Source organism: Monodelphis domestica, chromosome 4, assembly GCF_027887165.1.
Source record: "Monodelphis domestica isolate mMonDom1 chromosome 4, mMonDom1.pri, whole genome shotgun sequence".
In the NCBI taxonomy this organism is placed as follows: Eukaryota; Metazoa; Chordata; class Mammalia; order Didelphimorphia; family Didelphidae; genus Monodelphis; species Monodelphis domestica.
The window spans coordinates 256413506-256440349 of NC_077230.1; the positions used below are offsets into that span (position 1 = coordinate 256413506).

General features: G+C 37.3%; 1 protein-coding gene and 1 long non-coding RNA gene across 5 annotated transcripts in view; one reads left to right on the forward strand and one right to left on the reverse strand.

Annotated features, from left to right (window-relative positions):
• Positions 1 to 7506, reverse strand: part of ARHGAP42 (Rho GTPase activating protein 42) — a 400535-nt gene extending 393029 nt beyond the window's left edge. The window contains exon 1 of the mRNA XM_001365340.5: positions 5100 to 7506. Within this exon, the coding sequence (XP_001365377.2) occupies positions 5100 to 5253 (154 nt within the window). The 5' untranslated portion in view covers positions 5254 to 7506. The remainder of the gene's footprint in view (positions 1 to 5099) is intronic.
• LOC130453776 (uncharacterized) lies at positions 5270 to 24638 on the forward strand. Of its 4 annotated transcripts, none has more exons than XR_008911326.1 (5): positions 5303 to 5394; positions 7878 to 7985; positions 9015 to 9199; positions 10814 to 18041; positions 22259 to 24638. It is a non-coding gene; the product is annotated as an uncharacterized LOC130453776 (long non-coding RNA). The 4 variants fall into 4 exon arrangements; XR_008911325.1 differs by lacking the exon at positions 22259 to 24638 and having other exon boundaries at positions 10814 to 10939; positions 11296 to 18429; XR_008911327.1 differs by lacking the exon at positions 22259 to 24638 and having other exon boundaries at positions 5270 to 5394; positions 7903 to 7985; positions 10814 to 18429.
• The last annotated feature ends 2206 nt before the right edge of the window (positions 24639 to 26844 follow it).

The window sequence follows — 26844 nt, forward strand, 5'->3', positions numbered from 1 at the left end:
AGACTTTTACCTGCACACTCTCTTCCTCATCATAGTACTTTCCCATGATAGACTGTGATCCAACCACAAGTCTCTTAACAATACAACAACAAAAAAAAGTTCTCATTTTTCCAGTTCATTTACAGCTGCCTCAAAAAATCATCATGTAGCATGACTTCCCATCCTCAACCATCCTGTTTATCCTCTTCTCAATGAATTCCCTCTAGTGTGTCAACATTACTTCTGAAATGAGGCATCAAGATTGAATATAGTACTGCAGAAGTGCTCCAATTACACAGAGTATAGTAGAATGTCTGCCTTCCTCTTCTGGGACTCCCTGGACACGGACACGTTTGTAGCACTTGACACCATGGACCACTCCCTTCATCTGGAGTCTCTTTCTTTCTCTTTTTAGCTTCTGAAAGACTTCTGGTTCTCCTCCTCCTTCCTACCTCTGAATACATTACTTTGTTGAGTTCAAAATCTGAAGTTATCATTTTTCTCCCAAGCCCAGCATCTCTTTCTGACTTCACTTTCTCTTATTAAGTGCACTATCACTTATTCATAACTGAAACTTTTTCTTTTAATAGCCAGTTATTTAGTCTTGGACATTTTATTTCCCTGAACTCTCATCTGACATTCATTTTACTCCCATTGAAACTCATCCCCATTACAAAATCTTGTTACCTCCCTCTTAGACAAGTGTGATTCTCCCCATTCACCTTTCAGCATCCAACCAGAATCCAAATATCATATCCTAGAGCACTCTCTGACCTAAAGTGCCCCTTCTGGGGATTGTTTAGTCATGTCCAACTCTTCTTGACACTATCAACATGAAATCTAGAAACCCAAATCTTGTAGCATAGGCCTATCAATTACCCTCAAGTTTCAGGACCCCAAGTTTCAGGACCAGCTTCTAAATTGAAGGACCAGCTTCTAAGTTGAAGACCCCAAAGTTTGTACTTATTTCCTGTTCCCCTGGGAATCCACCCTGGAGGGAATCCCAGACTAGAAGTTTCTGATTGAATAATGGACTCTCAGGTGAATGACAATCCTAGTTGGGTGGGATTAAACATATGCTAAGGACCCTCCTGGTTTTAAGTAATCTCCCCTATTATATCAGAGACCCTTTCCCAAGAAGATCCACACCTGGGCAGGAACCATCCCTTAGTATCCATTGTAAGCAGCCCCTTCTTACGCCCTAGCCTCTAACTATGATTCCTTTCCCAAACTAGATTGTATCCCATCAGTGTAGTATGAACACCCAATTTTCTTTGTAGCTATAGTAATGTCAATTATCTTTCCCTGCCCCTGGATTTCCCCCAGATGGTATATAGGTTCCCCAAATTCTTTTGTTCCTTGGAGTCATCATCTAGGAAGGTGGCACTCTCAGGGAAAATATCCCCAGAGTCCAGGGTGTATACCTTGTAAAAGTTGTGGTGCCAGACTCTGAGTAAAGAATCAAATACTGGGCTTTTCCCTATCCTGATTAAAGATTTGGTTTTTCTGACTAGTTGATAGTTCTGTGTTATTTCCAAGTGAACACCATTTAGTATTTTCTTTGCAAAGATACTAGAGTGGTTTTTCTCTTCCTTCTTTAGCTCACTTTATACTTGAAGAGACTGAGGTAAACAGGATTAAAGAACTTTTCCAGGTCATACAGCTATAAGTGTCTGAGACCAAATTTGAACTTGGAAAGATGAACCTTTCTGACTCCAGGTCCAATAATCTATCCACTGTGCCACCTAGCTGTCCCTCTGGAGATTCATAACTGCTAATATACAGTTTCAGCAAAACTACATCCACAAATAATAGTGGTAGTTTTGCTCACTAGGATGTAAGTTCCTTAAAGAAAAGGGCTGCCTTGACTTTTATCTTTGTATCCTTGGGGCATAGTGCAGTGCAATGAGATAAATTTTTTTTCATTTTTTTCATTCCCCCGCCCCAATCCATCCTGTATACTGCTTTCAGAAATATTTTCCTATTGGTCAGTTCATTCTTATTAACTCCCTTCTTACAGAGTCAAGCTCCAACCTCTCTACCTAACATTTTGCATCTCTCCACATTCTAGTGTCCTACCTGCTCTTCCATCTATTCTTTATTCTAACCAAACTTACTCCCCCCTGAAAAGTCTACCTTTCCTGCCTCAGTGCCCTTGTGAATCTACTTTCCTGCCTTAGTGCCTTTGTGAATACTCTTCAAGGTGCCTGCAATGTCTTTCCCATTTATTTGAATGTTGGGGACACAAAAATATGAAGATAGTACCTGTCCTTGAAGAACTTACAGCATAATACAGTCAACATGTAAACCTCTAAGGTACAAACAACATCTGGACTCATATTTTTAAAAGTGGAATATTGATGCCTCTTCTTCCTTGATCCCATCCCCCCCAAGCCTATAGTAGCTTTTCTCCTCTTAGACCTCACACAGTCTTCTGTTTACACAGCTCTAAGGTAACATAGGGCAAAGAGCACTGGACCTGGGGAGTCAGGAGACCTGACTCTGACCTCTGACTCTGCCACTAATTCAGTCTTGGGTAACTTGACTTCTGAATCTGTTTCTTTACCTGTAAAATAAGCAAATCCCTTCCAATCCTAAGTCATATTAACTATGGCCTTAGAAAAGACAAACAACCATGATGCAAGGGAAAGTGAGATTGAGTTCAAAGAGGCAGTCTGTGGGAAATTTGAAAAGTGAGAGTTAAAAACATTAGGGAAGAATGCAAGAAAAAGGTAGCACTTGAGTTGGACATTGCTGGAAAGGAGTTTTACAGGCTGAAGTGGACTAGGACAGTCAATTCAGGCACAGGAGACAGCACTTTTAAAAGGTCCTTAGAGTGAAAGAATAAACTTATTAGATGTTTTCCCCTTTGATAGGTAACAATTACAGGAAAGAATATTTTGGTGTTTGGGACACTTCTAAACTATTCTAAAGCTAATGCCTAAAGACATAGCAATAGTATCATCATTAACTGCAAATCAGAATAGAGCTGATAGGTTACCTCAATTCTAAGTACAGAGATCTCTCCTCTTCTGTTCCCTAGTCTTAAAATCCGTATGTATTGTCCATCTTTAACAAGCTACTTCTTGACTAGCTATACTTTGTGACCTAGAACCATTCCCAATGCATTTTGAAGCTATTGGCTTACCATCTGATGGTGTGTTAATGGTACCCTGAAATCTTTGCTCAATCAGTCAGAAAGCAAGTATTTATAAAGTCTCTACTAGGCTGTCACTAAGCTAAGTCCTTGAAGTACAAAGAAAGGCTCTGAGGATACAAAATGCAAAGAGAGTCCCTGCCCTTGAAGAGAAGACAGGGAGACAACCTGCAAACAAGATCTATAAGGATAAAAGGGAAGTTGAGGAGATCAAAGGGAAGACCCTAGCATTAATGGGAATTGGGAAAGATTTCTTGAAAATGTTGGATTTTAACTGAAGTGAAGAGAGCTAGGAAATGGAGATGAGGAGAATTAAAGACTAGCATAACTAGATCCTATGAGGGATGCACGGGAAGGGGATGTAATGTATTTTTAAAAATTGGAATGGTAGAGAATGGGGGAGATGAAAGACTTTAAACTAAATTGAGGGCTTAAAATCTACTGTGTAACAGGCACTATGCTAAGCGCTGTGGAATACCAAAAAAAAAAAAAAAGGCAAAAGACAGCTTTTGTCCTCAAGAAGTTTACAATCTAATAGGGAGAAAGCATGTGTCTACAAAGCAAGGAAATAATTAACAGAGGAAAGGTACTGGAATTAAGAGCCCAGGTATAAGAAACAGCCAGAGAGATGGAAGTTGTTTGTAGAAAAGCCAGGAGGGGATAGGCTTCCCTGGAATGTGTTAAATAGGGCTGTGACTAGGTCAGAGCTTCTCTTTTAGAAAATGACTTTGACAGCTGAGTGGAGGGTGGATGGGAGGGTGGAGAGAAGAAAATCAAAGAAACAACTAGAAGGCTAAGGCTCTCCACCCCCTAGTGAAATTAGAAAATCTATTGCTAGAATTTGATTCCTCAAGTTTACCAAAACAAGGGTTGTGGTTGGTTTCTTTCTCAATCAAAATGTAAATATGCAGGTAAGAGCTAATACTGTAAAGAATGAAAAAAGAAAGCAGGTTTTGATTAGGGAGAATTTGGAGATAATTTAAGGACACTAGAGCCTGAGGGGGCAGGAACAAGATGAAAAAGGAGGGAAGGAAGCCAAAGACTGAGCCTAACTATTCTTTGCATAACTACAGTAATTCAGTTTTTCCAACGGATCCACGAAGGATACCAGCTAAAGTAGTTAAAGAGTTCTCCTCCAACCTCCAACCCAGTAGCAGATGATTCATTTGCTTAGGGCCAATTAGTGCAGGCTCAGTTCCTCAGGTGACCTAGAGCAGGAAGGCAAGCTAGGCAGACCTAAGGACTTTGATGGAGGGAAGGGGTTCTGCGTGGTCTGTATTCAGTCAGAGAAAAAAAAGGAGGAAATCTACTAGTTGTCAATATGGGACAATTCGTCTCATTTAATCTGGCCAACTGGGTGTGTGTGTGTGTGTGTGTGTGTGTGTGTGTGTGTGTGTGTGTGTGTGTGTGTGTGTGTGCGCTCTAGTTGTGTATGCGCGCGCGCTCTCGTAACAGGATTACCTCCACTCCCTAAGCACACTTTTGAAAATATATATATACATGTAAAATATATGTATATATATATGTATAATTTTCCTTCAACTCTACATTCACAAAAGTTCATAATCCTGGAGTTTGTTCAGTTAATATCGAGTTGGTTTTGAAATTCAATAACAGTCCCGAAATCTTCAATCCTTTACAGAAAGCTGGGGATGGAGGATTGGGGGCGGGGGGGGGGGGGTAACAACAAAAAAAAATAAATTTTTTTTCAAAGTTAGTGGTTTTCTTCCTCGAAGTCGTAGGGGAAAGGGGAAGGACAGTGATTTAAATAAAGTTAGGCAAGCACACCTTAAGAACAAACTTTTTTGACTACCAGCAGGGGAGCTCTTCAGCATTTTTCCCTAGACCCATTCAAACAAAAGAAGCCCCAGTTCCCTCGCGTCCCCCACCCCACCCCCTCAGTCTGACACCCTAGGGTCGCCTCGGGCCGCACCGCCCCCCTCGCCCCCCCAGCCATACTTACTTCTCAAAGCCCCAATAAGCAGGGATCCGTCCTTGATGAGCTCTTTAATGAACTTATTGGTCCGTTCCAGCTCAATCTCGTGACACTGGAGACGCTCCCTGAAGTCTGGGCTGTCCAAGTAGGAATCACTAAACTCCAGAGTGGGCAGCCCCATGGCACCGACCCGACGCCGGCGGCGACAGCCTGGGACTCTTCAGGGCAAGTGGAAAATAAAGCCAGCCCGGGAATCCGACCCGGGAGAGACCGAGAACCGAAGCAGGAAGGCGAAGAGGAGGGCCGCGTCGCTCAGAGAAAGGTGCGCAGAAAATGAGGATCCCCTCTACCCCTACCCTGCACCTCCTCGGGGCACTTCTTTGCAGGAGTTACAGCGATTCCCCCCCTTGCTCAATCTCCTCCTGAGGACAAGGGAGGGGAAGTGCAGGCGGACTGTGAATGAGTGGGTCGGATTAGGTGGCTGTCATCTGGTTGCATTGTTGCTCAGGGGCATGAAGGGCTCCTTGGTCTCCCGGCTCCTTGGTTTAAACTGGAAAGTTTCTCAGGCGAAGGCGGCTGCAGCTGCTGCAGCTGCTGCAGTTACTGCGGCCCCAGTGGCTGCTAGCAGACACTTCCGGCAGCTCCGCTCTCCCTCTCTCTCCCTCTTTCCTGACAATCTTTTGCTCTGTGAGACCAGAAATGCTCCGCTGCAACTGTTTGGGCAGTGGAAACCCTCCCCCAAAGCGGACACAAGCCCAGAGAGTGGTGCGAATTGTGTCTCTGGCTCACAGACCCTCCCCCTGACCGCTTCACTCTTACCCGACTCCACCCCGCCCCTTTTACCCCTTTACCCTCTTCACCCCCACCCACAAGCCACCCTTCTCCGCGGCACTATCCTCGCTCAAGCACACAAACACACCCTTTATTGCTTTCCTTCGGTCTGGCAGCATCTTTACTATTAACCCTCCCCCCTCCTCACCAGGCTCCAACCCACTTCATCTTATCGGCTATGATTTATTACTGTGAACCCCACAATTCCCTGCCCTTCAAAAGTAACCAAATTTCCCATTTTACCTACATGCCTAAAGAGATTTAGAACTAGAGAAAATGTCAACTTCCCATTATGTTTGGAAAAATTGTTAGGGGGAGTTGTCAAGAAAAGAGAAGGCAAATTTTGGCCTTATTAAACCTTCCTTCACCCCAACACATATGAGCCCTCTTTTTATTTTGCTACATGGATTTATTTAAATTCCAAGATGAAATGATTTAATCTTTTTTTTTTTTAAGAAAACTAAATCGCCCTGTATTTTAAAAGGAAATCCTACAGGTCTGAAAGGTCTTTCCCACCTCAAGTTTCTTTACTTGGGAAGACTAGATAGTGGCTTTCTTTCTCTTCCTCTTACTCCCCGCATCACCCCTCAATTGCAAATCTAACCTCCAGCAAATCTCCCTTTGGTGAGAAGATTTTGTTAATATTTTTTCCAGAAAGACCCATTTGTTCAACATTCAGACCTTAAAACAATCTTATTTACCTTTCCCCAATAGCTGTTTGGATTTTAAAAATTACAAAATGAGATCAGAGTATAAAATTAATAGTCAGCTCTCCACCTTGGCTACTCCTGGTGGTTTTGATGAAAAGGATCCTTTCCTCTAGAAATACCTGCAAGGAAAAGAAAAAAAAACCTGCTACTTAACATCAATCTCATACAGTCAGCCTATATGGTCTGAGAATTCAAACTTTTTAAAAGGATCTGTTTTTAATTTATATGTTTGCATTGCTTTGTCCATGTGAACCATCTGTTAAAAGACTGTATTAGTCAGATCATGGGAAAAATTCCATTAAATTCCATTAAAATTCTTTACAATTTTTCCCAATTAAAACAAACTTTGGGGACCTTCAGGATTTCTTTTGGTTTCGGATGATTTTTTAACAAAGGATTAAGACAAAAAGATAAGATAAAAATGGCTGAAATAATTGTTCTGATTTAAATCCATATTGGGCTGGAAATACAGAGTTAATGACCTTCTGTCCGTAGTTTGCCTCATTATTTCTAAACATATTTTAACCAAGATGGCCAAACACCAAAAGAATCACTTGAATTCTGAATATTTGGACTTTCTATGTCTTTTGATGAAATTCTGTGCTTTAATGTGTTTAAATGCCTCCATTCTTCATTCCCAGAGTATGTGCCACATGTTGAAGAGAGACTGGCTCCTCTTCAGGCAGGGTGATTTTTACATCTGTTAATAGCACAGCCACAAAGGAAAAAATCAACTATGCCAAACAAGAAAAAAAATTGTTAATCTAATGGCAGTTGTTCAGAAATGGAAACAGGATGAAACTTTCACAATATGTTGTAAATAGTACCTGTTGGTATGTTTGGGTTCTTTCACTGAAGGATAACTCTATAGGCATGGCTAAAAAAAAAAAAGGAAAAAATTCATTAAAATATTTTTTAATGGCCAGAAATCAATTGTGGGTCTTTTTTTCTTACAACTCTTGTCTAATTTCTTCTATGCTAAAATGATTTGTTTTACATCTGAGTTTACTGAATAAGGTGAGAGCTTGCATTGATAACGTTATATCCATCCTTTCTTTTACTGGACAATATTGATGAATCTCTGAAGTGGGGTGTGGAGAGTGGAGGTTTTCAATATATAGAGAAGAATAAGAGCTTCAGCCTTTAAGAAAATGTATAGAAGAGTAGAAACAAGGTACAAAATGTCTATATGCCAACTGCCCATTTCATAAGGAAAACTTTCTCTTTTAGTGCATACTTATATTTCAACTGTCTCCGTTTTTAGTTTCCTGTGTATGGTATTTCAATAGGAGACAGCTGGTGTCGTGGAAAAGCTCACTGGGCCAGAATCATGAGGTCTGGGTTTAAGCTCTGGCTTTGCTGTTAACCTTAGGTAAGTCATTCTCTGGGTCCAATTTCTTCATCTGTAAAATGAAGGGGATGGATTATAAGACTATTAAATTCTCTTCTAGATTTATTATTTTGGCTTCCACTCTAACATTCAAATGTTAAAATGGATTGTTATTTGCAGGTGCTCTGGAGGCTTCTCCCCACTGACCAGACCCTTGATTTCATCAGGGTAAAGAACACTCTAAGGAAACTCCCTCTACCAATAGAGATCAGCAATTTATTTTTAATTTCCAGTCTTAGAGAGATTAAGTAATTTACCCAAAGTCTCTGAGGAGGTAAATGTCAGAGGCAGAACTTAAACACAATTTGTCCTGTCTTAGAAGCCTGTCTCTATCCACTAAGATGGGAGGCAACTCAGCTTTCTCAGTAGGTTACCAGTGGCTTATTCCCATAGTTTCTACTTTAATTATAAGGGCTGGTCAGGCTTCTTCTGTAGCATTAGTAATAGTGCAAATGGCTTTGAATTTGGAAGAAGGATGGTGTCATGGAAAAGAATGCCATCTCTCAGAATCAAAAGAAATAGATTTCAAATTCTGACTCTCTTGTTTACTTAACCTGTGTGATTTTGGGCAAGTAACAGGGGCATTCCTTTCCCTAGGACCATGGTGATGAATCTATGGCATGTGTGTGAGAGGGGGCACTCAGAGCCCTATCTGTGGGCATACATGTCATTGCCCTAAGACAAAGTTCAACAGAGTTCATTATTAGAAAGCCAGAGGGACTGGGCTGCTCCCCTCCCCCTCTCCATGAGCATCTGAAGACATTTCTCACATCACCCTCCCCTCTAAAAGGTGTACCATCACTGTCTTAAGTCTTGTACTAGATAACCCCTAAAGTCATTTTCAACTTTATATCTATGATAATATGAGTGGAAAGGCAGACTCTGCTACCTATTACATGTATAATTTGGGATCAAGTTAAACATTTATTAAGTGCTTATTACGTGCCAGGCACTGTGTTGAGGGTTAGGTATACAAATATAAGAAAGAATAAAGGTAATTCTTCCTCTTAGGAATCTTACATTGAAAGAACTGAAAATGGATGGTACTTTCCAAATATTCTGGAACATGAGATGGTAGCAAAGTCCAAAGAGTAAAGCAAGGTTGGTCTTCAAAATAGAGATTGCAGAGGAATTCACCATTGGGAGAAGGGGACTTCAGGGACAGAAGGAAAAGGAAACTGAATCATGGTAGCAAGGTAAGTCATTAAATTTCTTAAGTATTAATTTCTTCATGTATTAAATGACAAGAAATAAATAGCACCTCTAAGGTTCCTTCCAATTCCAAATCTACAACGCAATTTACAAAGTTAATTGAAAGAATGAGTAGCTTAATTTTCTTCTTTTTTTAAATAAACCCTTACTTTCTATCTTAGAAACAACTTTAAGACAAAAGAGCAAGAGCTAGGCAAATAGGGTTTAGCGACTTGCCTAGGGTCACACAGAATATGAACAATCTTTTTGTTGAAAGTTCTTTCAAATAAAAGCCTTTGCCTACTTTCTTTTACTGCAAAGTATAAATAAAAAATACCCCCAAAAAACAAAACCCAAATCTAAATATTATGGTATCTTAAATCAGTTAACTTTACATATTAAGATGATCAGAGAAAGTCATCAACAGATAGCTGACTAGCTAAGTGAGTGGGAAATAAAATTTTAAATTTTCATTCTTATTTTTAGAGGAAATATTTTAAAATTATTTTTAAAAAGAAAAAACTCGAAGAAACAATATTAATAAATTAATGTGTTAGTAAGTCTTGTTTAAAATGAGAATTAGCTAACATAATATCTTTATTGGTTGTATAGAAGCTCATTACATTAACCACAAAATATTCTAACATAATACTTCCTGGTGCCTTCAGAATTTAAGAATGAGATTGCTTAATCACTTGGGCAGGTTTAGGATGCAGGTACTGATAATCTGGGAAGGTCAAATTCAAGTCTGCCTAGTGAATATGATTTAAAATTGCTACTTAATGTTATCTTCCTCTGTCTTTCATTCCCAAGATGACTTTTCAGATAACATGACCTCCGGAATACACAAGTACAGTATAAAGTAGGGAGCAGTGTGTGCCCCTTGGTCTTCTCTGTATTTGTACTGAGACTATATGTATCTGTCTTATAGTTTGCAAGGCCTGTCACTACCTGTATCCCTACCTAATCCCTCATGTTATCTTTTCTGAAATAATGTTCCTTGAGGGCAAGGTTTGGATAATTTTAATTGGACCTTGTATCCTTTAGCATAACAGCACACAAGAGCACCCAGACAACACAACAGCATTGCTCCCAAATACCCAACATGTGACTGAAGAAGAAAAAAAAACCAGAATGCAATCAGGAGATAAAAAATTGTTTATTTCCAAAACTTTGTAAAAAGACATCTAAATTTCAAAGCACCAAACTTTCCAAGATAAAATCCCAGGAAGAGAAATATCAAATGCAAAATTGATCCCATTGACATTTGATGCTATTATCAAAATTCTAATTGTTCTAATTCTGTTATCTCCCCATGTAAACATGAATAATAAGACTGAAAGACACATCAAGTGATTTTTCCATAATTGTATATGCAACTTACATTGTACATATGTAGATTTAGTAAATCTGGTGGCACTTGTTAGAACAGTAAGAAACACACAAGAAAATGTTTGCAATGCCTGTTGATAAGAGAACTCCTTAATTTAGGGACAATTCTATAAGTAGGACAAGAAAAGAAAAATAATTCATTAAGCAAATTGTAGTGAACAAGATATAGTATGTTAATTTACCAATCTAAATTCTTTTCTTTGATTTTTCCTCTTTTTTTTTTAAAGCATTCACTCTCTAAGAATCAAGAACTCAAATGGAAACATTTTTTTTGTCATCACTTGGCCAATCAATCTGTCAATAACATTCATTGACTATCCCATATGTAATTTACTGTACATGCCTCCATGCAGGTAAGGTATTTACAGTCTCTCTTCTATCTAGTGGCATTGAACTGGTCATGTGAATCCACAGATGGAAAATTTTAAACAGTTACCTAATGCCTACCATGTAAAGTTCAAGCTCCTGTGCCTGGTGTTTAAGACCCTCCATAATATTACTTCCTAACTGCTACTACATGCTCTAACTAAAATGTAATGCTTGGCCCATGCTTTTCCACCTTTTATTCATACCTTTTCTCTATGTTCAGTAATGTCTTCCTTCCCTTGCTCTTTAAAGACCAATTCAAATGATAACCCCCTCCATGAACCTTACTACTTATTCATCATATAGCCCTTTGTTTGGTGTGTCTCCCTTCATATTTTTATAGTATTATATACTGTGATGATAGAAGGAACAAGAGAATTCCTTGATCTGCTTGGCTAGGAAGGACACCTCCCAGGAAGATGAGTGAGTATATATTAATGGCATATAATTTGACCAGATGAGTCTGAAATAGGACCTTAAGCTTCCTTTTTTGTGTGTGTTTCTTTCCTGAGCATGGGTCTGAGCCCATCAAATAAGCTGTTTCTATCCTTGGCAATCTGGAGTTATAGAGATCAAGAGTTTCTGGATTGGGTGCAGGCTTCCTAGCTGGAAATAGAAGATATTCTGTAATACTTTCTAAGAAAAGAGCACCACCACCAGGTTGAAACTGAAAGAAGTAAGAATTCCCTAGCCATAACCTGGTTGGCTCTGAGATCCAAATTGTCAAATAGACAAGTGTGAAGTGAAAGAGAAATATCTATTTTTAAGCCCCACAAAGTTGTCTTATCTCCATGGAGAGTATAATAAGTATGATGGGTTATTATTTTATGTTTTAAGTATTTCTTAATTTATGCTTCTTAGTCTTTTTTAAGCATTGCTTTTTTGTTGTAGGAAATAAATAGCTTTCCTAGATTTGAAATCTACTTTGTAAAATAAGAAATTTTTTGGAAGATATCTCATTATTCCTTTTTGGGAAGATCTTAGATGTAAGGCATACCTAACCTTAATTTTAAATTATATTCCAGAATAAGGGCACAATATAGTAGTCAAATTGTAAAATTCCTGACTTCCCTCTTTGGAGTTAGGCTTCTTGCCAGATGAATTTGAGCTCCATATAAATGCAGAACAAATGCCACTTTGTGGGAAGACCTCACCTGGACCCCAACCCCAGGCTACAAGGTGAGAAGAGTTATCTGTATTTGTTTTCATTTCTCCCACTGGACTACAAGCTTCTTTAAATAAATGATTGTTGTTACCCAAATTTTCTCTTCTCCTGCTCCTAAACTATTTCAGTGCTCTACACAGAATATACTTAATAAACATTTGCAGAATGAATTATGTATAACATACTATTACTTATAACTCTGGCTTAGAATTGATACTAAGTATTGGTTCCAAGGCAGAATTGGGGAAGGGCTAAACATTGGAGATTAAGTGATTTATCCAGTGTCACACACCTATGAAGTGCCTAAAGCCAAATTTAATCCCAGGATCTTCTTTCTCCATGCCTGCCTATCTATATCCTGAGTAATTTAGCAGCCCCTGCTTACCCCTCTTTTTTTCATTGTTGTTATATTAATATATAATATAATATGTAGCATAACAATAATATAATACATGATTTCTTATAAATATGAAGAGAAACAAATTCTCACATTAGCTATGTCCAACAATCTGTCTTATTTTTTTTTCCTCCTACTTCTCCCTCCCCAAGAAGGCAAAATATAATATAGGTTGTACATATATTATTGTATGATACATATTGCTCTGTTCATCATGTTATGAAACAAGGTACATATTGCCTACACTAGAGAAAAATTCATGGAGGAAATAAAATGAAGAAGGGTATATTCCAATCTGCATTCAGACTCCATCTGTTCTTTCTATGAAGGGAGAGATACTTTTTCACCATGAGTCCCCTAGAGTTATCCTGGATCCTTGCCTTGTTGATAATAGTAAAATCTTCACAGTTGATCATTCTATATTATTGTCATTACTATATTCTGCATTATTTCATTTGTCTTTCCAAGTTTTTTTTTTTATGATCATCATGTTTGTCATTTCTTAAGGCCTAATAGTATTCCTTTAGAATCATATAACATAACTTGTTCAGCTATTCACCAATTGATGGCTATTTCTTCAGTTTCCCAGTTCTTTGCCACCACAAAAAAAGAGCTGCTAGAAATATTTTAGAAAATATAGTTCCTTTTCCTTTATCACCTTAGGAAATAAACCTAATAGTGGTATTCTTGGGTCAAAAGGTGTATACAGTTTTATAATTCTTTGAGTATAATTCCAGATGGTTATCCAGAATGATTGAATCAGTTCACAGTTCCACTAACAATGGATTGGTGTTCCTATTTTTCCACATCCTCTCTAGCATTTGTCATTTTACCCTTTTATCATTGTCTATGAGGAGTCTAGTAGATCCCAAACTTGTAGCCTAGAAAGATTTAAACCTGAGGGAAAAGTCCTACTTCACCAGTCTCAGACTAACAACAGACCTTAAGGTAGTTTGAGTGGGAACAGCTAATCCCATCAGATGTTAAGTATCACTTTTGTCCCAGTGGTTTTTCCTCTTAAACCAAAATCCTTTACCAAGGTGGCCAAGCCCTTGGCTGGGTCTTTCCCTTTTGTGTCCATTGTAAAGCATAGACCCCTCACTGTTATTCCTGTCTAGAACTCCTCATTTTCCTTTGTTACTATTGTAAAGTCAATCAACTGTCCCTCTCATCCTCAGCTCCCTTGTTTCACCTAGAAAGGTATTTAATGTTCCCAACTTTAATGGCTCCTCGGAATTGTCCAATCTAGCCTGGTTGGCTTTCCCAGGGGTCAGTATCCAGAGAAACCAGAGTTTGATCCTCGGACTCTGCTTAGGCGTGTGGTGTGCAGCTCTGGGTAGAGGCCTACTACCCTTTCCCTTGACTAAAGAGTGGTTTTCTGTCAACATTATTTTAGCCAATCTGACAGGTGTGAGATATCTGAGTTATTTTGATTTGCATTTCTCTAATCAATAATGATATAGAGAATTTTTCATATAGTTATATATAGCTTTTTTCTTTATCTAAAAATTGTCTGTTCATATCTTTTTGTTGTGGGGGGCTTGAGGTGAACCCCTGAGTTGGGGAAGGGTACCCTTTTCAAGAATGTAAGACTAAAACAACTTAAAAATAAAAAGATGAATTTATTAATTTAGAAGGTAATGTTGGATCTGACCAGGAGGACAGCATAGATGGAAAACTGCCTCCCAAATGACATTAATTCTGGGGTCTTTATACTCTTTACAACAGTGAAGATACCAGACCCTATACCATGGTGAAGACATGATTCTAGAGTGCTATGCACTGAGGCATAGGAGGTGGAGGAAAGAGGGGGAGTGGTCATCTGAATGGGGTCTGCCTGGAGACATAAGGGATGACCCTCATAATTTATATAAAAAGATGTCTTAGATACAATGCTAGGAGAATATTCTTCTCAGGGTCTTATCAGGAGTCACAAGAATGTAAGGGAGCAAAGGAATTTCCTGTTTACAGTTTGCCTATAATTTGGTGTACAATGCCCATGCCACCTCAACCATTCATCAATTGGGGAATGGGTCATATTCTTATATAGTTGTCAAAATTCACTATATATTCTAGATATGAGATGTCTAATTAAAAAACTATCCATGAAGTGCCCCCCCCCCACTTATTTCTTTCCTTCTAATTTTGGTTACATTAATTTTATTTGTAGAAAAACTTTTCAAATTAATGTAATCAAATTTATCAATTTTACACTTCAGAATGCATTCTCTCTTATTTATTTATCAATTCTTCTATTCATAAATCTGATATGCTCCCTATTCTAATTTGCTTATAATATCTCCTTTATACCTAGTTCATGGATCTGTGTTGATCTTACTTTGGTAAATGGCATAAGATATCTAGTTTCTGCCAAACTGTTTTTCAGTTTTCTTAACAATTTTTACCAGATAGTGAATTCTTATTCCAAAAACTTGGATCTCTCCCTTTGTCAAACACAAGGTTACTATTATCTATTATGACAGTTGTATGTCTATTCTGTTCCACTGATTTACTTTTCTGTTTCTTAGCCACTATCTGATAGTCTTGATAATTACTGTTTTAAAATATAGTTTGGAATCTGGTACTGCTAGACCTCCTTCCTTTATATTTGTTTTTATTATTTCCTTTGATATTCTGGACCTTTTGTTTTTCCAAATGAATTTTGTTATTATTTTTCTAATTCAATAAAATACCTTTTTAGTAATTTAATTGGAATGGCACTAAATAAGTAGATTAGTTGAGTCAGAATTGTCGTTTTAATTATATTGGTTCTGTCCACCCGTGAATAATTACTATTTCTCCAATTATTTAAATCAGCCTTTTAATAAAAATATTTTATAATTATGTTCACATAGTTTCTGGATTTGTTTTGGAAAATATACTTCTACATTTTATTCTATCTATGGCTAATTTAGATGGTAAATCTCTTAGTATCTCTTCTTGCCAGACTATTAGTGATGTGTAGAAATAATGATTTATTCTGCTACTTTGCTAAAATTGATATTCAATTGATTTTTTAGTTTAATCTCTTGGATTTTCTTTATATCATCATATCTTCTGCAAAAAGAGTTAGTTTTATTACCTCTTTGCCCATTCTGATACCTTTAATTTATTTTTCTTCTCTTATTGCTATTGCTAGCATTTCTAGGACATCCTTGTTTTACTCCTGCTTTTATAGGAAAGGCTTCTAACATCCCTGTTACAGATAAGGTTTGTTGATGATTTTAAATATCTACATATTGATCTAAGGAAAAATTAATTTATACCTATGCTTTCAAATGTTTTTAATAGGAATGAGTATTGTATTTTGTCAAAAGCTTTTTCTATACCCTATTAATACAATAATTTTTGTTACCTTTTTGTTGATGTAAGCAATTATACTAATAGTTTTCCTTATGTTAAACCATCTCTGCATAACTGGTATAAATCCTGTTTGGCTATAATGTATAATCTTTATAATATATTGTTTTATTCTCCTGGCTAATATTTTATTTAGAATTTTTGCATCTATATTCATTAATGAAATTGGCCTATGATTTCATTTCTTTATTTTTGCTCTTCCTGGTTTAGGTATCAGCACCATATTTATTTCATGAAAGGAGTTTGACAGGATTCTTTCTTTACCAATTATTCTAATTAATTAATTTAATATTGGAATTAAATTATTTTTAAATTTGGGGGAAAATTCACTTATAAATTCATCTGCTTCCAAAGTATTAATCCATTTTACTTAAATTATTACATTTGTTGACATGTAGTTGAGAAAAATAATTCCTAATAATTGCTTTGAATTCCTCTTCATTAGTGGTAAAGTTGCCCTTTTAATTTTTGATACTGGTGATTTGTTTTTCTTCTTTAAAAACAAAACAATATACATTTTTTTTGTTTTTTTTCCATAAGACCAGCTCTTAGATTTACTTAGTAATTCAATGGTTTTCTTACATTAAGTTTTGTATCACCTTAGTTTGTTAGGATTTCCAATTTAGTATTTAATTGGGAATTTTTAATTTGGTCTTTTTTCTAATTTTTAAAAATTGTATATCCAATTCATTTATTTATTCTTTCTCTATTTTAAAAAAATATATAAAAAGCTTTTAGAGACATAAATTTTCTTCTAATTACTGCTTTTTCCATATCCCATAAATTTTGTCTGTTTTCTCATCATTTTCTTTAATAAAATTTGTTTCTGTGATTTGTTCTTTAACCCACTCATTCTTTAAAATTAAGTTATTTAGTCTCTAATTTTTATTCTGTAATTTCATGGCCCTTTATTAAATATAACTGTTATATTATGATCTGAAGATGATGCATTTAATATTTCTACTTTTTGCATTTCATTATAAAATATTTACATCTTAATATATTGTCAATTTTTGTCAAAGAACCATGTGCTGTTATGAAAAAGGTATATTCCTTTCTATCCTGTACAATTATCTCCAGATACCTATCATGTCTAGCTTATCTAAGATTTTATTTATTTACCTTCTTTCTTGTTTATTTTTTGTGGTTAGATTTATCCATTCTGAGAGAGGAAGGTTTAAATTCCCTACTATTATAATTTTGTTATCCATTTCTACCTCTAACTTCTTTACCTTTTTTTTTTAAATCTAGGTAGTATAACAATTGGTATTTATATCTTTAGTATTAATGCTTCATCATATATGGTACCTTTGAATATAATATAGTGTCTTCGTTTAACTCTTTTAATTAGATTGATTTCAGCTTTAAGTTGTCCTAACAATGAAGTGGTTTTTTTATTTTATTTTTTATTTTACATTTTTTTAAAAACCCTTAACTTCCATCTTGGAATCAATACTGTGTATTCTTTCCAAGGCAGAAGAGTGGTAAGGGCTAGGCAATGAGATTTGAGTGACTTGCCCAGGGTCACAGAGCTGGGAAGTGTCTGAGGTCAAATTTGAACCTAGGACCTCCTGTCTCTAGGCCTGACTCTCAATCCACTGAACTACCCAGCTGCCCCCAACAATGAAGTTTTAATTCACTGATGCCATCCATTCAACAAATTTCTTATTATGTGATAGGCTTTTAAGTGCAGGGGAGTCTTAATTATCTTTGTATCTCCCCCTGGGTATTACCAAAGTACTTAATACAGATTGGGCATTTAAAAATGAGAGTTTCATCAACTTTTGATTGATCCCTTGGTCTCTGAGACTGTAGTTATACTGAAGATCATAGGCAATTAAGCAAGAAAGAACCACCCTCTCAGTAGGCTATAAGTAGAGAAGGTGCACTGTTCCCCTGAGTGTGATGCTACCATTGTGATGCTATCAGCCTCTCTTCCTTGGACTTCCAGTAAGGAGTTGGAGGGAATTTCTTTTTTTACCCATTACTGTAAAGGACTGGCTTTGCATAAAACAAGAAGCAAAGAGATCCCACAGGGCAATGACAGGACCAACATTCCAAAGCTTTCAGGATGTGAGGAATGGAACACAGAGGAGTTGCTGGCAGTTGGTGGACTCTGGATGAGGGAGAAGCTGCTTTTGCTCTAGCTGTCAGGATAACCCAAAGGGTAGCTGTCTTGTATTTTTGGGGTGGACCCAGAGAGCCCTTGGTTCCCTTTTTTGGGGGTGTTCTGATATTCTACCTGTTTCTACTGCTGCTGGTACAGAGAAAGTGGATTTCTGCTATTGCTGATAACATCTTAACTGGGATTACTGTTTGGATCAAAGAAAGGACTCCTGTGTTGTGATATTTCTTTGGGCCCTTTTGTCCTTGCCTCTACCAATCCTTTCTTAAATTTAAGGCTACTACATGACATCTTAATTAGTTAGTTTAGTATAATTATAGAAAGATTAGAATTTTAATATCTGGTGTGGGTTAGAAATAAGTTAGTCCTTGATTCCCTTCCCTTCCTTCCTCCCTTTAGTTAAATAAACCCTTTATTTTTTTAATATATATATATATATATATATATTTACATATATATATATATATATATATATATAGCTAAACCCTTCTTTTAACTCACCCTATAACACCACCCAGAAACAGTGATGGTTACATGAACATGGAATTGAAAACAGATCTTGTGTAGGGTGAGCCTACATCCCTGGCTGCCTTCTTCCACTATCGTTTCTTACCTAAACTCAGCAAATAATCCAGAGAAATGAATGTTTCCAGCCTTGGTGGTTATCTTGTGAGTTCAAAAGTTCCTGAATTGGAGCCAGCTACCCAGCAAGAAATAATTCTATCAATTAAACTGCTTCTTGGAGTAGTAGATAGCTACTGATGGGATAATCCTAAACCTGAATAAGTGAAATAGTCATGCTTTTAGTCCATGCCCAGAAGATCTGGACCAGATAGTACAGATCTAGAATGAATGTGAAATATCTGTTTAGCAGTTGCATAAAGTTATCATTTCACAGGAGGGTAAATGCATAATGTTGTTGTTTTATATCTTAAACATTTGTTAATATGAAATGTTGAGTCTTTTATTTTTAAACATATCTTTGATAGTGGAAAAAATAAATCATTTGGAGTACTGTTCTTAAGAAGAACATGGAGAAGCTGGTGTGTCCAGAATAGGACAACCAGAGTAGTGAATGGCCTTGAGTGTATGTCATATGAAGATCACTTGAAGGAATGGAGCATGTTTAGCCTGGAGAAGAGAAAACTTAGAGAGTCATGATAGTAGTCTTCCAGTATTTGAAGAACTATCACATAGAGGAGGAATTAGATTTATTCTGATGGAGCCCAGAAGGCAGAACAAGGACCAAAGGTGGAAATTGCAAAGAAGCCAATTTATGCTAGATATCAGGAAAAATGCCTAACAACTAGAGAACCCAGAAGGGAAAACAGGGATTTCAGTAAGTGATAGAATGTTGTTGTTGATGGTCTTCAAGTGCAGACTAGATGATGTCTTGTCAGGTATGTTATAGTAGGAATTCTTTTTGGACTGATTGAACTACATGGCTACTGATATCCTATCCAGATGTCAAATTCTGTGATTCTTTGAAAATGACTGATGTCAGTATTCCTTTGGATCTTTTTCTTCATACCTTACCTTAATTTGAATGGCAATGAAAGAGGGTTTTGGAGCAGATTTCACTTTGTTATCCATCTCTTTTCTATAGGCTTAGGGAAGCAGAGTTGAGAGTTTTGGGGGACAATCCCTGTTTTGTTCTCTCCTCATCAATCCATTCTCCACAGCTGCCAAAATTATTTTCCTAAAACATTGCTCTGAGCAGCAGACATTATTATCCAGACATCTGCTAGAGTTCTCTTTGCCAAAAACAAAGCAGTGAATAATGTCTTGACTTGCCTTAAGGATAATTTCATTCCTCAAAAGGTTAAAGAGCCAATAGGAAATTCTACTCGGGATCTGGTTCTCACTAATAGAGAAGAAATGATTGGAACCCTGGGTGGAATAAGACTAGTCAACTACTTCAACTCTCAAATTCTATGATTCTGTGAGAAGTGAAAATTCCTTTTAAAGTATATGATAGGGGGCAGCTAGGTTGCTTAATGGATTGACAGCCAGGCCTATAGATGGAAGGTCCTGAGTCAGAGATGCTTCCTCACTATGAGACCCTGGGCAAGTCACTTAATCTACATTGCCTAGCTCATACCACTCTTCTGCTTTGGAGTGAATACATAGTATTGATTTTGAGCCATAAGGTAATATTTTTTTTTTAAATGATGCATATGATAAAGAAGGAAGAGGAAATATGAGCATAGTCTTATTTGTAGCCTAGATTTTAGGGAAACCCCATTTCAAAGGACTTAGAAAAAAGATAGGTAAGATCCTATTAACTAAAATTTTCCAGGGAGAAGTTAGGCTAGGGGGACAGGAAATGCCCAAGGAGAAAATTCTGAGGTACAAATCATACACTTGGCTAAAAAAACAAACAAACAAACAAAACTTGTATAAGATGCAGGGGTACAAAAGAGAGAATAAGTAGCATTCTAGTGCACTAAAAGTTCACAATTTTAAAAAAGAAGGAAAATCTGATTTATCTGAAGAGATAGATATAAATGTATATGGAATTCATCAACCAATTTCAGTTTTAAAAAGAAGTGACTGAGACTATTGAGAGAAGTAAAGAACAATAAAAGTTTGTTAGTAGTGATTGCTATATGGTAAAGATATTTTATGTTATCAGTTACATATAATAACAAATTTCCACATAAGTTTTCCAAAGTGATATATGATCTAAATTGTCTCCCTCTCTCCCTCCCTTTCCTTCCCCCTCCTGGAGCTGGCAAGCAATTCAGTTTGGGTTACATGTATTATCATGAAAAACATATTTCCATTTTTGTAAGAGAATAATCATATGAAACCAAAACCTCAAAACATAAACCCAAATAAACAATTGAAAAATCATATGCTTTCATCTGTATTCTGACTCCAACAGTTCTTTCTCTGAAGGTGAATAGCATTCTTTGTCATAAGTCCCTCAGAATTGTCCTGAGTAGTTGTATTGCTAAGAGTAGCTAAGCCTATCACAGTTGATTATTGGTGGTTGCTCTGTGGGAAGAAAAAGGATGAAAGATAGACTGAAACCTTTGTTTCTTTGCTGAGAGTATATGGGACAATGATAACCAAAATCAAAGATGTCAGAGTTGCTTATTTAGTACATACTTAGCTTCTGTTTTCTTTGACAAGGAGAATGACCTGTGACTGGAAAGGATGGATCAAAAATAACTTGTCTAGCCATGGGACTGATGACTCTGGAAGAGAGAGTGAGACTTGATAACTGCAACTCTACTTCATTTAAATCTAATTCATGAGCAAGTCAAGACATTACCGTGATATGTCATGGGTACTCTCTGAAGCAGGATGAACAACTGAAATCTTGAAATGGATGACCTGTAGACATCTGAAACTTAACATGTCCAGATTAGAACTCATCTTTTCCCCCAGATCCTTCTCTCTATTATTGTCAATATCACTACCATCTCCTAGTCACCCAAATTTGTAAGTTTGGTGTTATTCTTCACTTACTATTTTCATTCACCCCACAACCCAACAACAAACTGTTGCCATGACCAGTCATTTCTACCTTCAAAATCTGTCTTGATTCTGGGCTTTTCTCTCCCCTGTTAACAGCCTCCAACCTGGTATAGACCTCATCTTGGACTCATGCTTGGACTATTACAATAGTCTTCTGGCTGGTGTGCCTCCCTCAGGTCTTTCCCTACTCTAGTTCATCCTCCACTCAGATGTCAAAATGATCTTCTTAAAGTATAGTTAAGTGGATCAAATGTAATAATACCAGTGGATGAACATCCTTTCTTGACCAGATTTATTTTCAATTAGATGGCCTTTAAAACACCTTCCAATTCAATTCAAATCAAGTCAATGTTTATTCATGTGGAACCTACTATTATTGAAGGAGGAAAAGATACAAAAGATATGGGGGGGTCAGACTTTATTAATACTAAAAAAAAAGTGACTAAGAACATCAATAAAAACTGACCTATATTTCTTCTTTCATTTATATTAAATGTTTATGAGAGTCATCTATTTATGAATCACGGACATCCTTGATGAGGGCATTAGTAGAGAACAAGCAGGTTTTCACAAATGATATTCAACAATATATCACATCTTCTCAACATTAATTGAATTGTTTAGGGAACATAAGATCCTACTGTGCTTGCTACTTGTTCATTAGGGGGAAAAAACTGATTCAGAAGAACAAAATACTGCCTTAGAGACTCTTTAACAGCACGATTTCTCAGAAGAAATAATAACAAAAATTACCCTTGTTTTGTAACCCTTAGGTAATAAACATCAGATGAGGAATAAAACAGGGAAAGGTATGTTCACAAAAAGTATTTGTCACTGATAGAAATACTCAAGAAGAGTCCAGGCTGAAGAAAGGTACCCAATGGATGATGTTTCCTCAGATTCCACTGTCTGTGGGGCAGATTGTATCAAGTCCCAGAGCATGACAAAGACTGTTGGAAAATATTAAAAAATCACCCAAAGGAATTTGGCCTGTCTATCCACACAGTAAGTGGATGAACAATGTCTGTTGCTTAGATTTCAACATGCATTTGGATGATGTTTGAATTTAATATAAATTGTATCCCTCTTTCCTTTTAAAAAAGGTTTTAAAAATCCATACCAGTCTAGGTCTCAGCCCTACCTTTTGGATGGGGTGTGCATACATACTATGGGGGAATGCCAGAGGCCTTGTGGCTCCTTGGCATCGGGGAACATGTTTACTTCTTGTCCCCTCTGACTCCTGGCATCAGGAAGCCTGGTCTCTCACCCAGACTGAGGTGAAGTCTGTCCAACCAGGAAGACCCAGGAGAGACATCATTGGCATTATGAGAGGGAACTGAGGAAACTACAGGGTCTTTTTGGAATTTTTTTGGCTTTTTGGCTCCTGGTGCTTGATCTGGGGATTTGATTCATGGGCTTTGGCTTTTTACTTTTCTGGCTTGACTTCTCTTGGCTAGAAAATGGAGACATGAGGTGAGACAGCAATCTCAGATTACCTAGGTGATTGCTTTTCTCTCTCTCCAACCAGCTTTTACTACCTAATAATATAAATTAATATACAGTCTCCAGAGAATTTTAACCCCAAAAATTATCTCCCAAGAGAGCTTTTTTCATGATAGGCAGTACAAATGGATAGTAAATGGGACCCAGAATTTTTTTAAAAAGAGGAGACCAGAAGAATGAAATTATATGATAAGAAGAAAGAGTGGTTGGTCACATGACAAGAGTAAGGGATGACAGGTGTATGGCCAATATTGAGAAAAAAAAAGTTAGAAAGACCTCTAGCATGTGAGATAAACCCCTTGTTGCAAGCTCTAGGAGAGCAAGAGTCACACTGGATAGGCAGGTGTGAATGGATTGTTATAGCTGGAAGGAACTCCAGAATCAATGGCCATTTGAATATCTTTCTGACATTGAGTTAGGGATAGGAGGGGGGTAAAGTCCCTGTCCAGAGTTTATATTCTACTAGGAAGCAGCAATATCTACATAAATAAGTAAAAATAGACTATATTTGAAGTATTTTTTTTTTATTGAGGGAGAACCCTAACAACTGAGATTAGGAAGTGCCTCAAAATAGAGATGGTAACTGCTGAATACTGAAAGATGCTAAGAAGTCTAAGGCAGAGATGAAAAGGGAGAACATTTCAGGCATTCTTCCTCTCCAGGCTATACTGCTGACTCCCATCAATTGGTAATTATTTATTAAGCCATACTATGTGCCAGGCACCATGCTAAGAACTAGAGGTACAAAAAGAGTCAAAAGACAGTCCTTGCTCTCTAAGAGCTTACAATCTAATTGGAGAGATGAAATGCAAACAAACATATACAAAGCAAACTAAATATAGGATAAATAGGAAATAATTAAAAGACAGAAAACAGTGGAATTAAGAAAGTTTGGAAAAGTTTTCCTCTAGAAGGTAGGATTTAGTTAGAACCGAAAGAAAGGCAGGGAGAGCAGTATAAAGAGCAGAGGAGGAATAGCAGTTTCTGGGGTTAAGAGGTTTCTGTGGCATAATAAATGAAGCCTCCTTATGCCTCAGTCCCCAATTTGTACTCTTTAATTCAGTGACACTGACCTCCTGGTCATTCCACAAACCAAGACACTAAATAGTTTCTCAGCTCCAGGCATTTTCTCTGTTTTTCCCCCATATGTCAAATACCTGGAAGTTTGTATTTTATTTTAGAGGTAATAGGTAACCTGTGAAATCCCATAGTTAGACTCATAGTTTGGGAATATAAATGAGACAATTATGCAGCAGTTGGGTTGGAGAGAGGAGACTGAAAAATGGGTGACTACTTCTGATTCAAACAGAGATGTCCAACAAGCAGTGGTATTTGAAGGCTTGATCTTCAATAAAGAGACTACAGCATGTCAATTTGAGGGTTATCTTCAGAAAGTTGAAACAATGAGAAAGGATGTTGTAAAGAGAATACCTATATTGAGTAAGAGATTGGATTAGGTGACAACTGAAGTCTTTTCCAATTATAAAATTCTGTAAGATGTCTAAGAGAAAGAATAAATGAGATACTTCAAACATCCAAGAAATATGAATCCTAAACAAATAAATTAAACTCATGTATAAAAAAAGTTATCTAATTGAGGCCAAAGGGTCACAAGCCAGGACACTGCACTGCACATGAGTTCAGAGTGCCTAGAGAGGGGAGTTATACATTTTTTTCTATGCTTAGGGGACAGGGGGCTAGAAAGGTTGTTTGCTATTCTAACTGTGGAATCATTTGAAATGCTGTGGTTAGGAAGGGGTATAATCTATATGGACAGAACAGAAGGGAAAGTGATGGTTCCTGGAGACAGGTTTACCCTAGTTCTAGTCATTTTGAACAAATTCTGATAGCATATCATTGGCCAGGTTACAGGAGGTTGTAATAGCCTTGGTGCAACTGTTTCAACACTGTTAAGTTCTCTGCCCTGTGAGGAAACATAAAAGAATTAATGGGCTTTTGGACCATAATTGTGTGAATGACTCAGATCCTGAAGCTTTCTTATGCAAGCAAGACAGATCTTGAAGGCAACAAAAAGAGAAATAACAAGTAGCAGAACGATTAGGGTTCCTTGCAGGATGGGTCAGAGAAGGTTGTTTAGGCCCTTTGGAAGGAAAGAAAAGAAATACTAGAAAGGAAAAATACTTAGGGCAGATGCTAAACTATATTTGATAAGTGTCAAAGCAACCTTTTGAAGCTCCTCTAATCTCTGAATTTTGCAGCCTGACTCATTCACATAAAAGCAGCACTTCTCACCAAAGTAGACTTATGTCCTTCCTCTACTGCCAGAATAGCATCCATGGCCCTTTGGTTCTGGAGAACAACCTTGGGAATTGGTGAGGAGGATTGTGACTATCATCAAAGAGGAAGCAGGGCATTCAAATGCTAGTCTTTTTAACTGGCAAGGCAGTATGTACTGGAGTAGGTTCATAAAAGCAGAAAAAACAGGGTGAGTAGAACAAGGGAAAACAAGAAAATAAGCAAGATTCAGTAGTACTCTATCAGATTCTTGGGAGAGCAGTCTACTTCAGATGCTGTCTTCTCTCAATCCTGGTCAGGGGAAGTCTTAGGTCATCAAGGGATTCTGTAGTCCAAAAGGCAAGGGTTCAATTTAGGTGGGAAAGATGAATCTAGATGTAAATGCTTTTAGCTTGAGGGCAGTCAAGTTGGTGAGAAGTATTCGATAGAGTCCTGCCTTTTAATCAAGGTTATAAGGTGTCTTTTTGCAAGTAGCATTTTAAAAATACTCAATCACTAGGCTCAAGCCTTGTGTGGTTGGATTGAAGAGGAAGCTGGGAAGCTCCGATTAGTGTGCACCTGAGGAATAAGATTGAGATAAAATAATTAATTTACCAAAACTGACTTGTAATACCCTGACAAGTAAGAGAGCATGTGTGCCTTTGATCAAGAGATTCGCAGGTTGGAGGAAATAAGGACAGCCAGTAACAATCTCAAAGGGGGAGAGGAAGAATTTCCTGAAAGGGGTGGCTCTGACATTTAGGAAGATGAAAGGTAAAGCTTTTGGACAGGGCATTCTTAATCTATCAGAGAATTTGGCTAACTGGATTTTGAGAAAAACATTAATTCATACAATGTTCCTTGAGGACTGTGGGTGATAAGCACTGGGCAAATGATGGCTAATGGGCCAGGCAGCTAACATATGGGAAATGATTGAATTGGTGAAGTATATCCCTCTATCAAAATTAATTTCTCTAGGAATGCCCCAGGTGGGAAATATTTTTTTTTTCCTAGAAGACACGTAGCAACTGCTAGGACAATTTCTTCCTGGAAGGGGATGCTTCCACTTACTGGGAAAATATACAAACCATGACCAGAACAAAATTATATCCTGAGGAGGGTAGAATCTGAATGAAGTCCATCTGCCATATAGCAAAGTTGCTTTAGGGAGAAGGAACTTCCTATGGTATGGTAATGGGGGCTGACAACCTTATACTTGGGGCAGATTCCCACTTCAGTGGGAAACAAGTAATTCTGTGCCAGCATAAGCAATTTTTCAGGGCATCCATGATTCCCAAAGTGTAGATATTTCATCATGGGTTGGCTCAAAGAGTAAGGTAAGACTAAAAAACCATTTAAGATATACCATAGAATGGAAGTCTCATCCTGAACACACTCTTCCCTCTCAAGCCTCTCCAATACTGGTTTGATCATTATCCCTGTATTGAACATTTGGGTGCAACAAAGAGGCAGAATGTAACATCTAGAGAGGGGTCAAAAGAGAGCCTAAAAATATAGGGGAGTTCAAGGCAGCCTACTTGGTGTGGTAGTCAGTGACAACATTCCAATGGCATGGGGAGAGTCCTCTTTGGAGTGTCCCAGGACCTTAATGCCACATTAA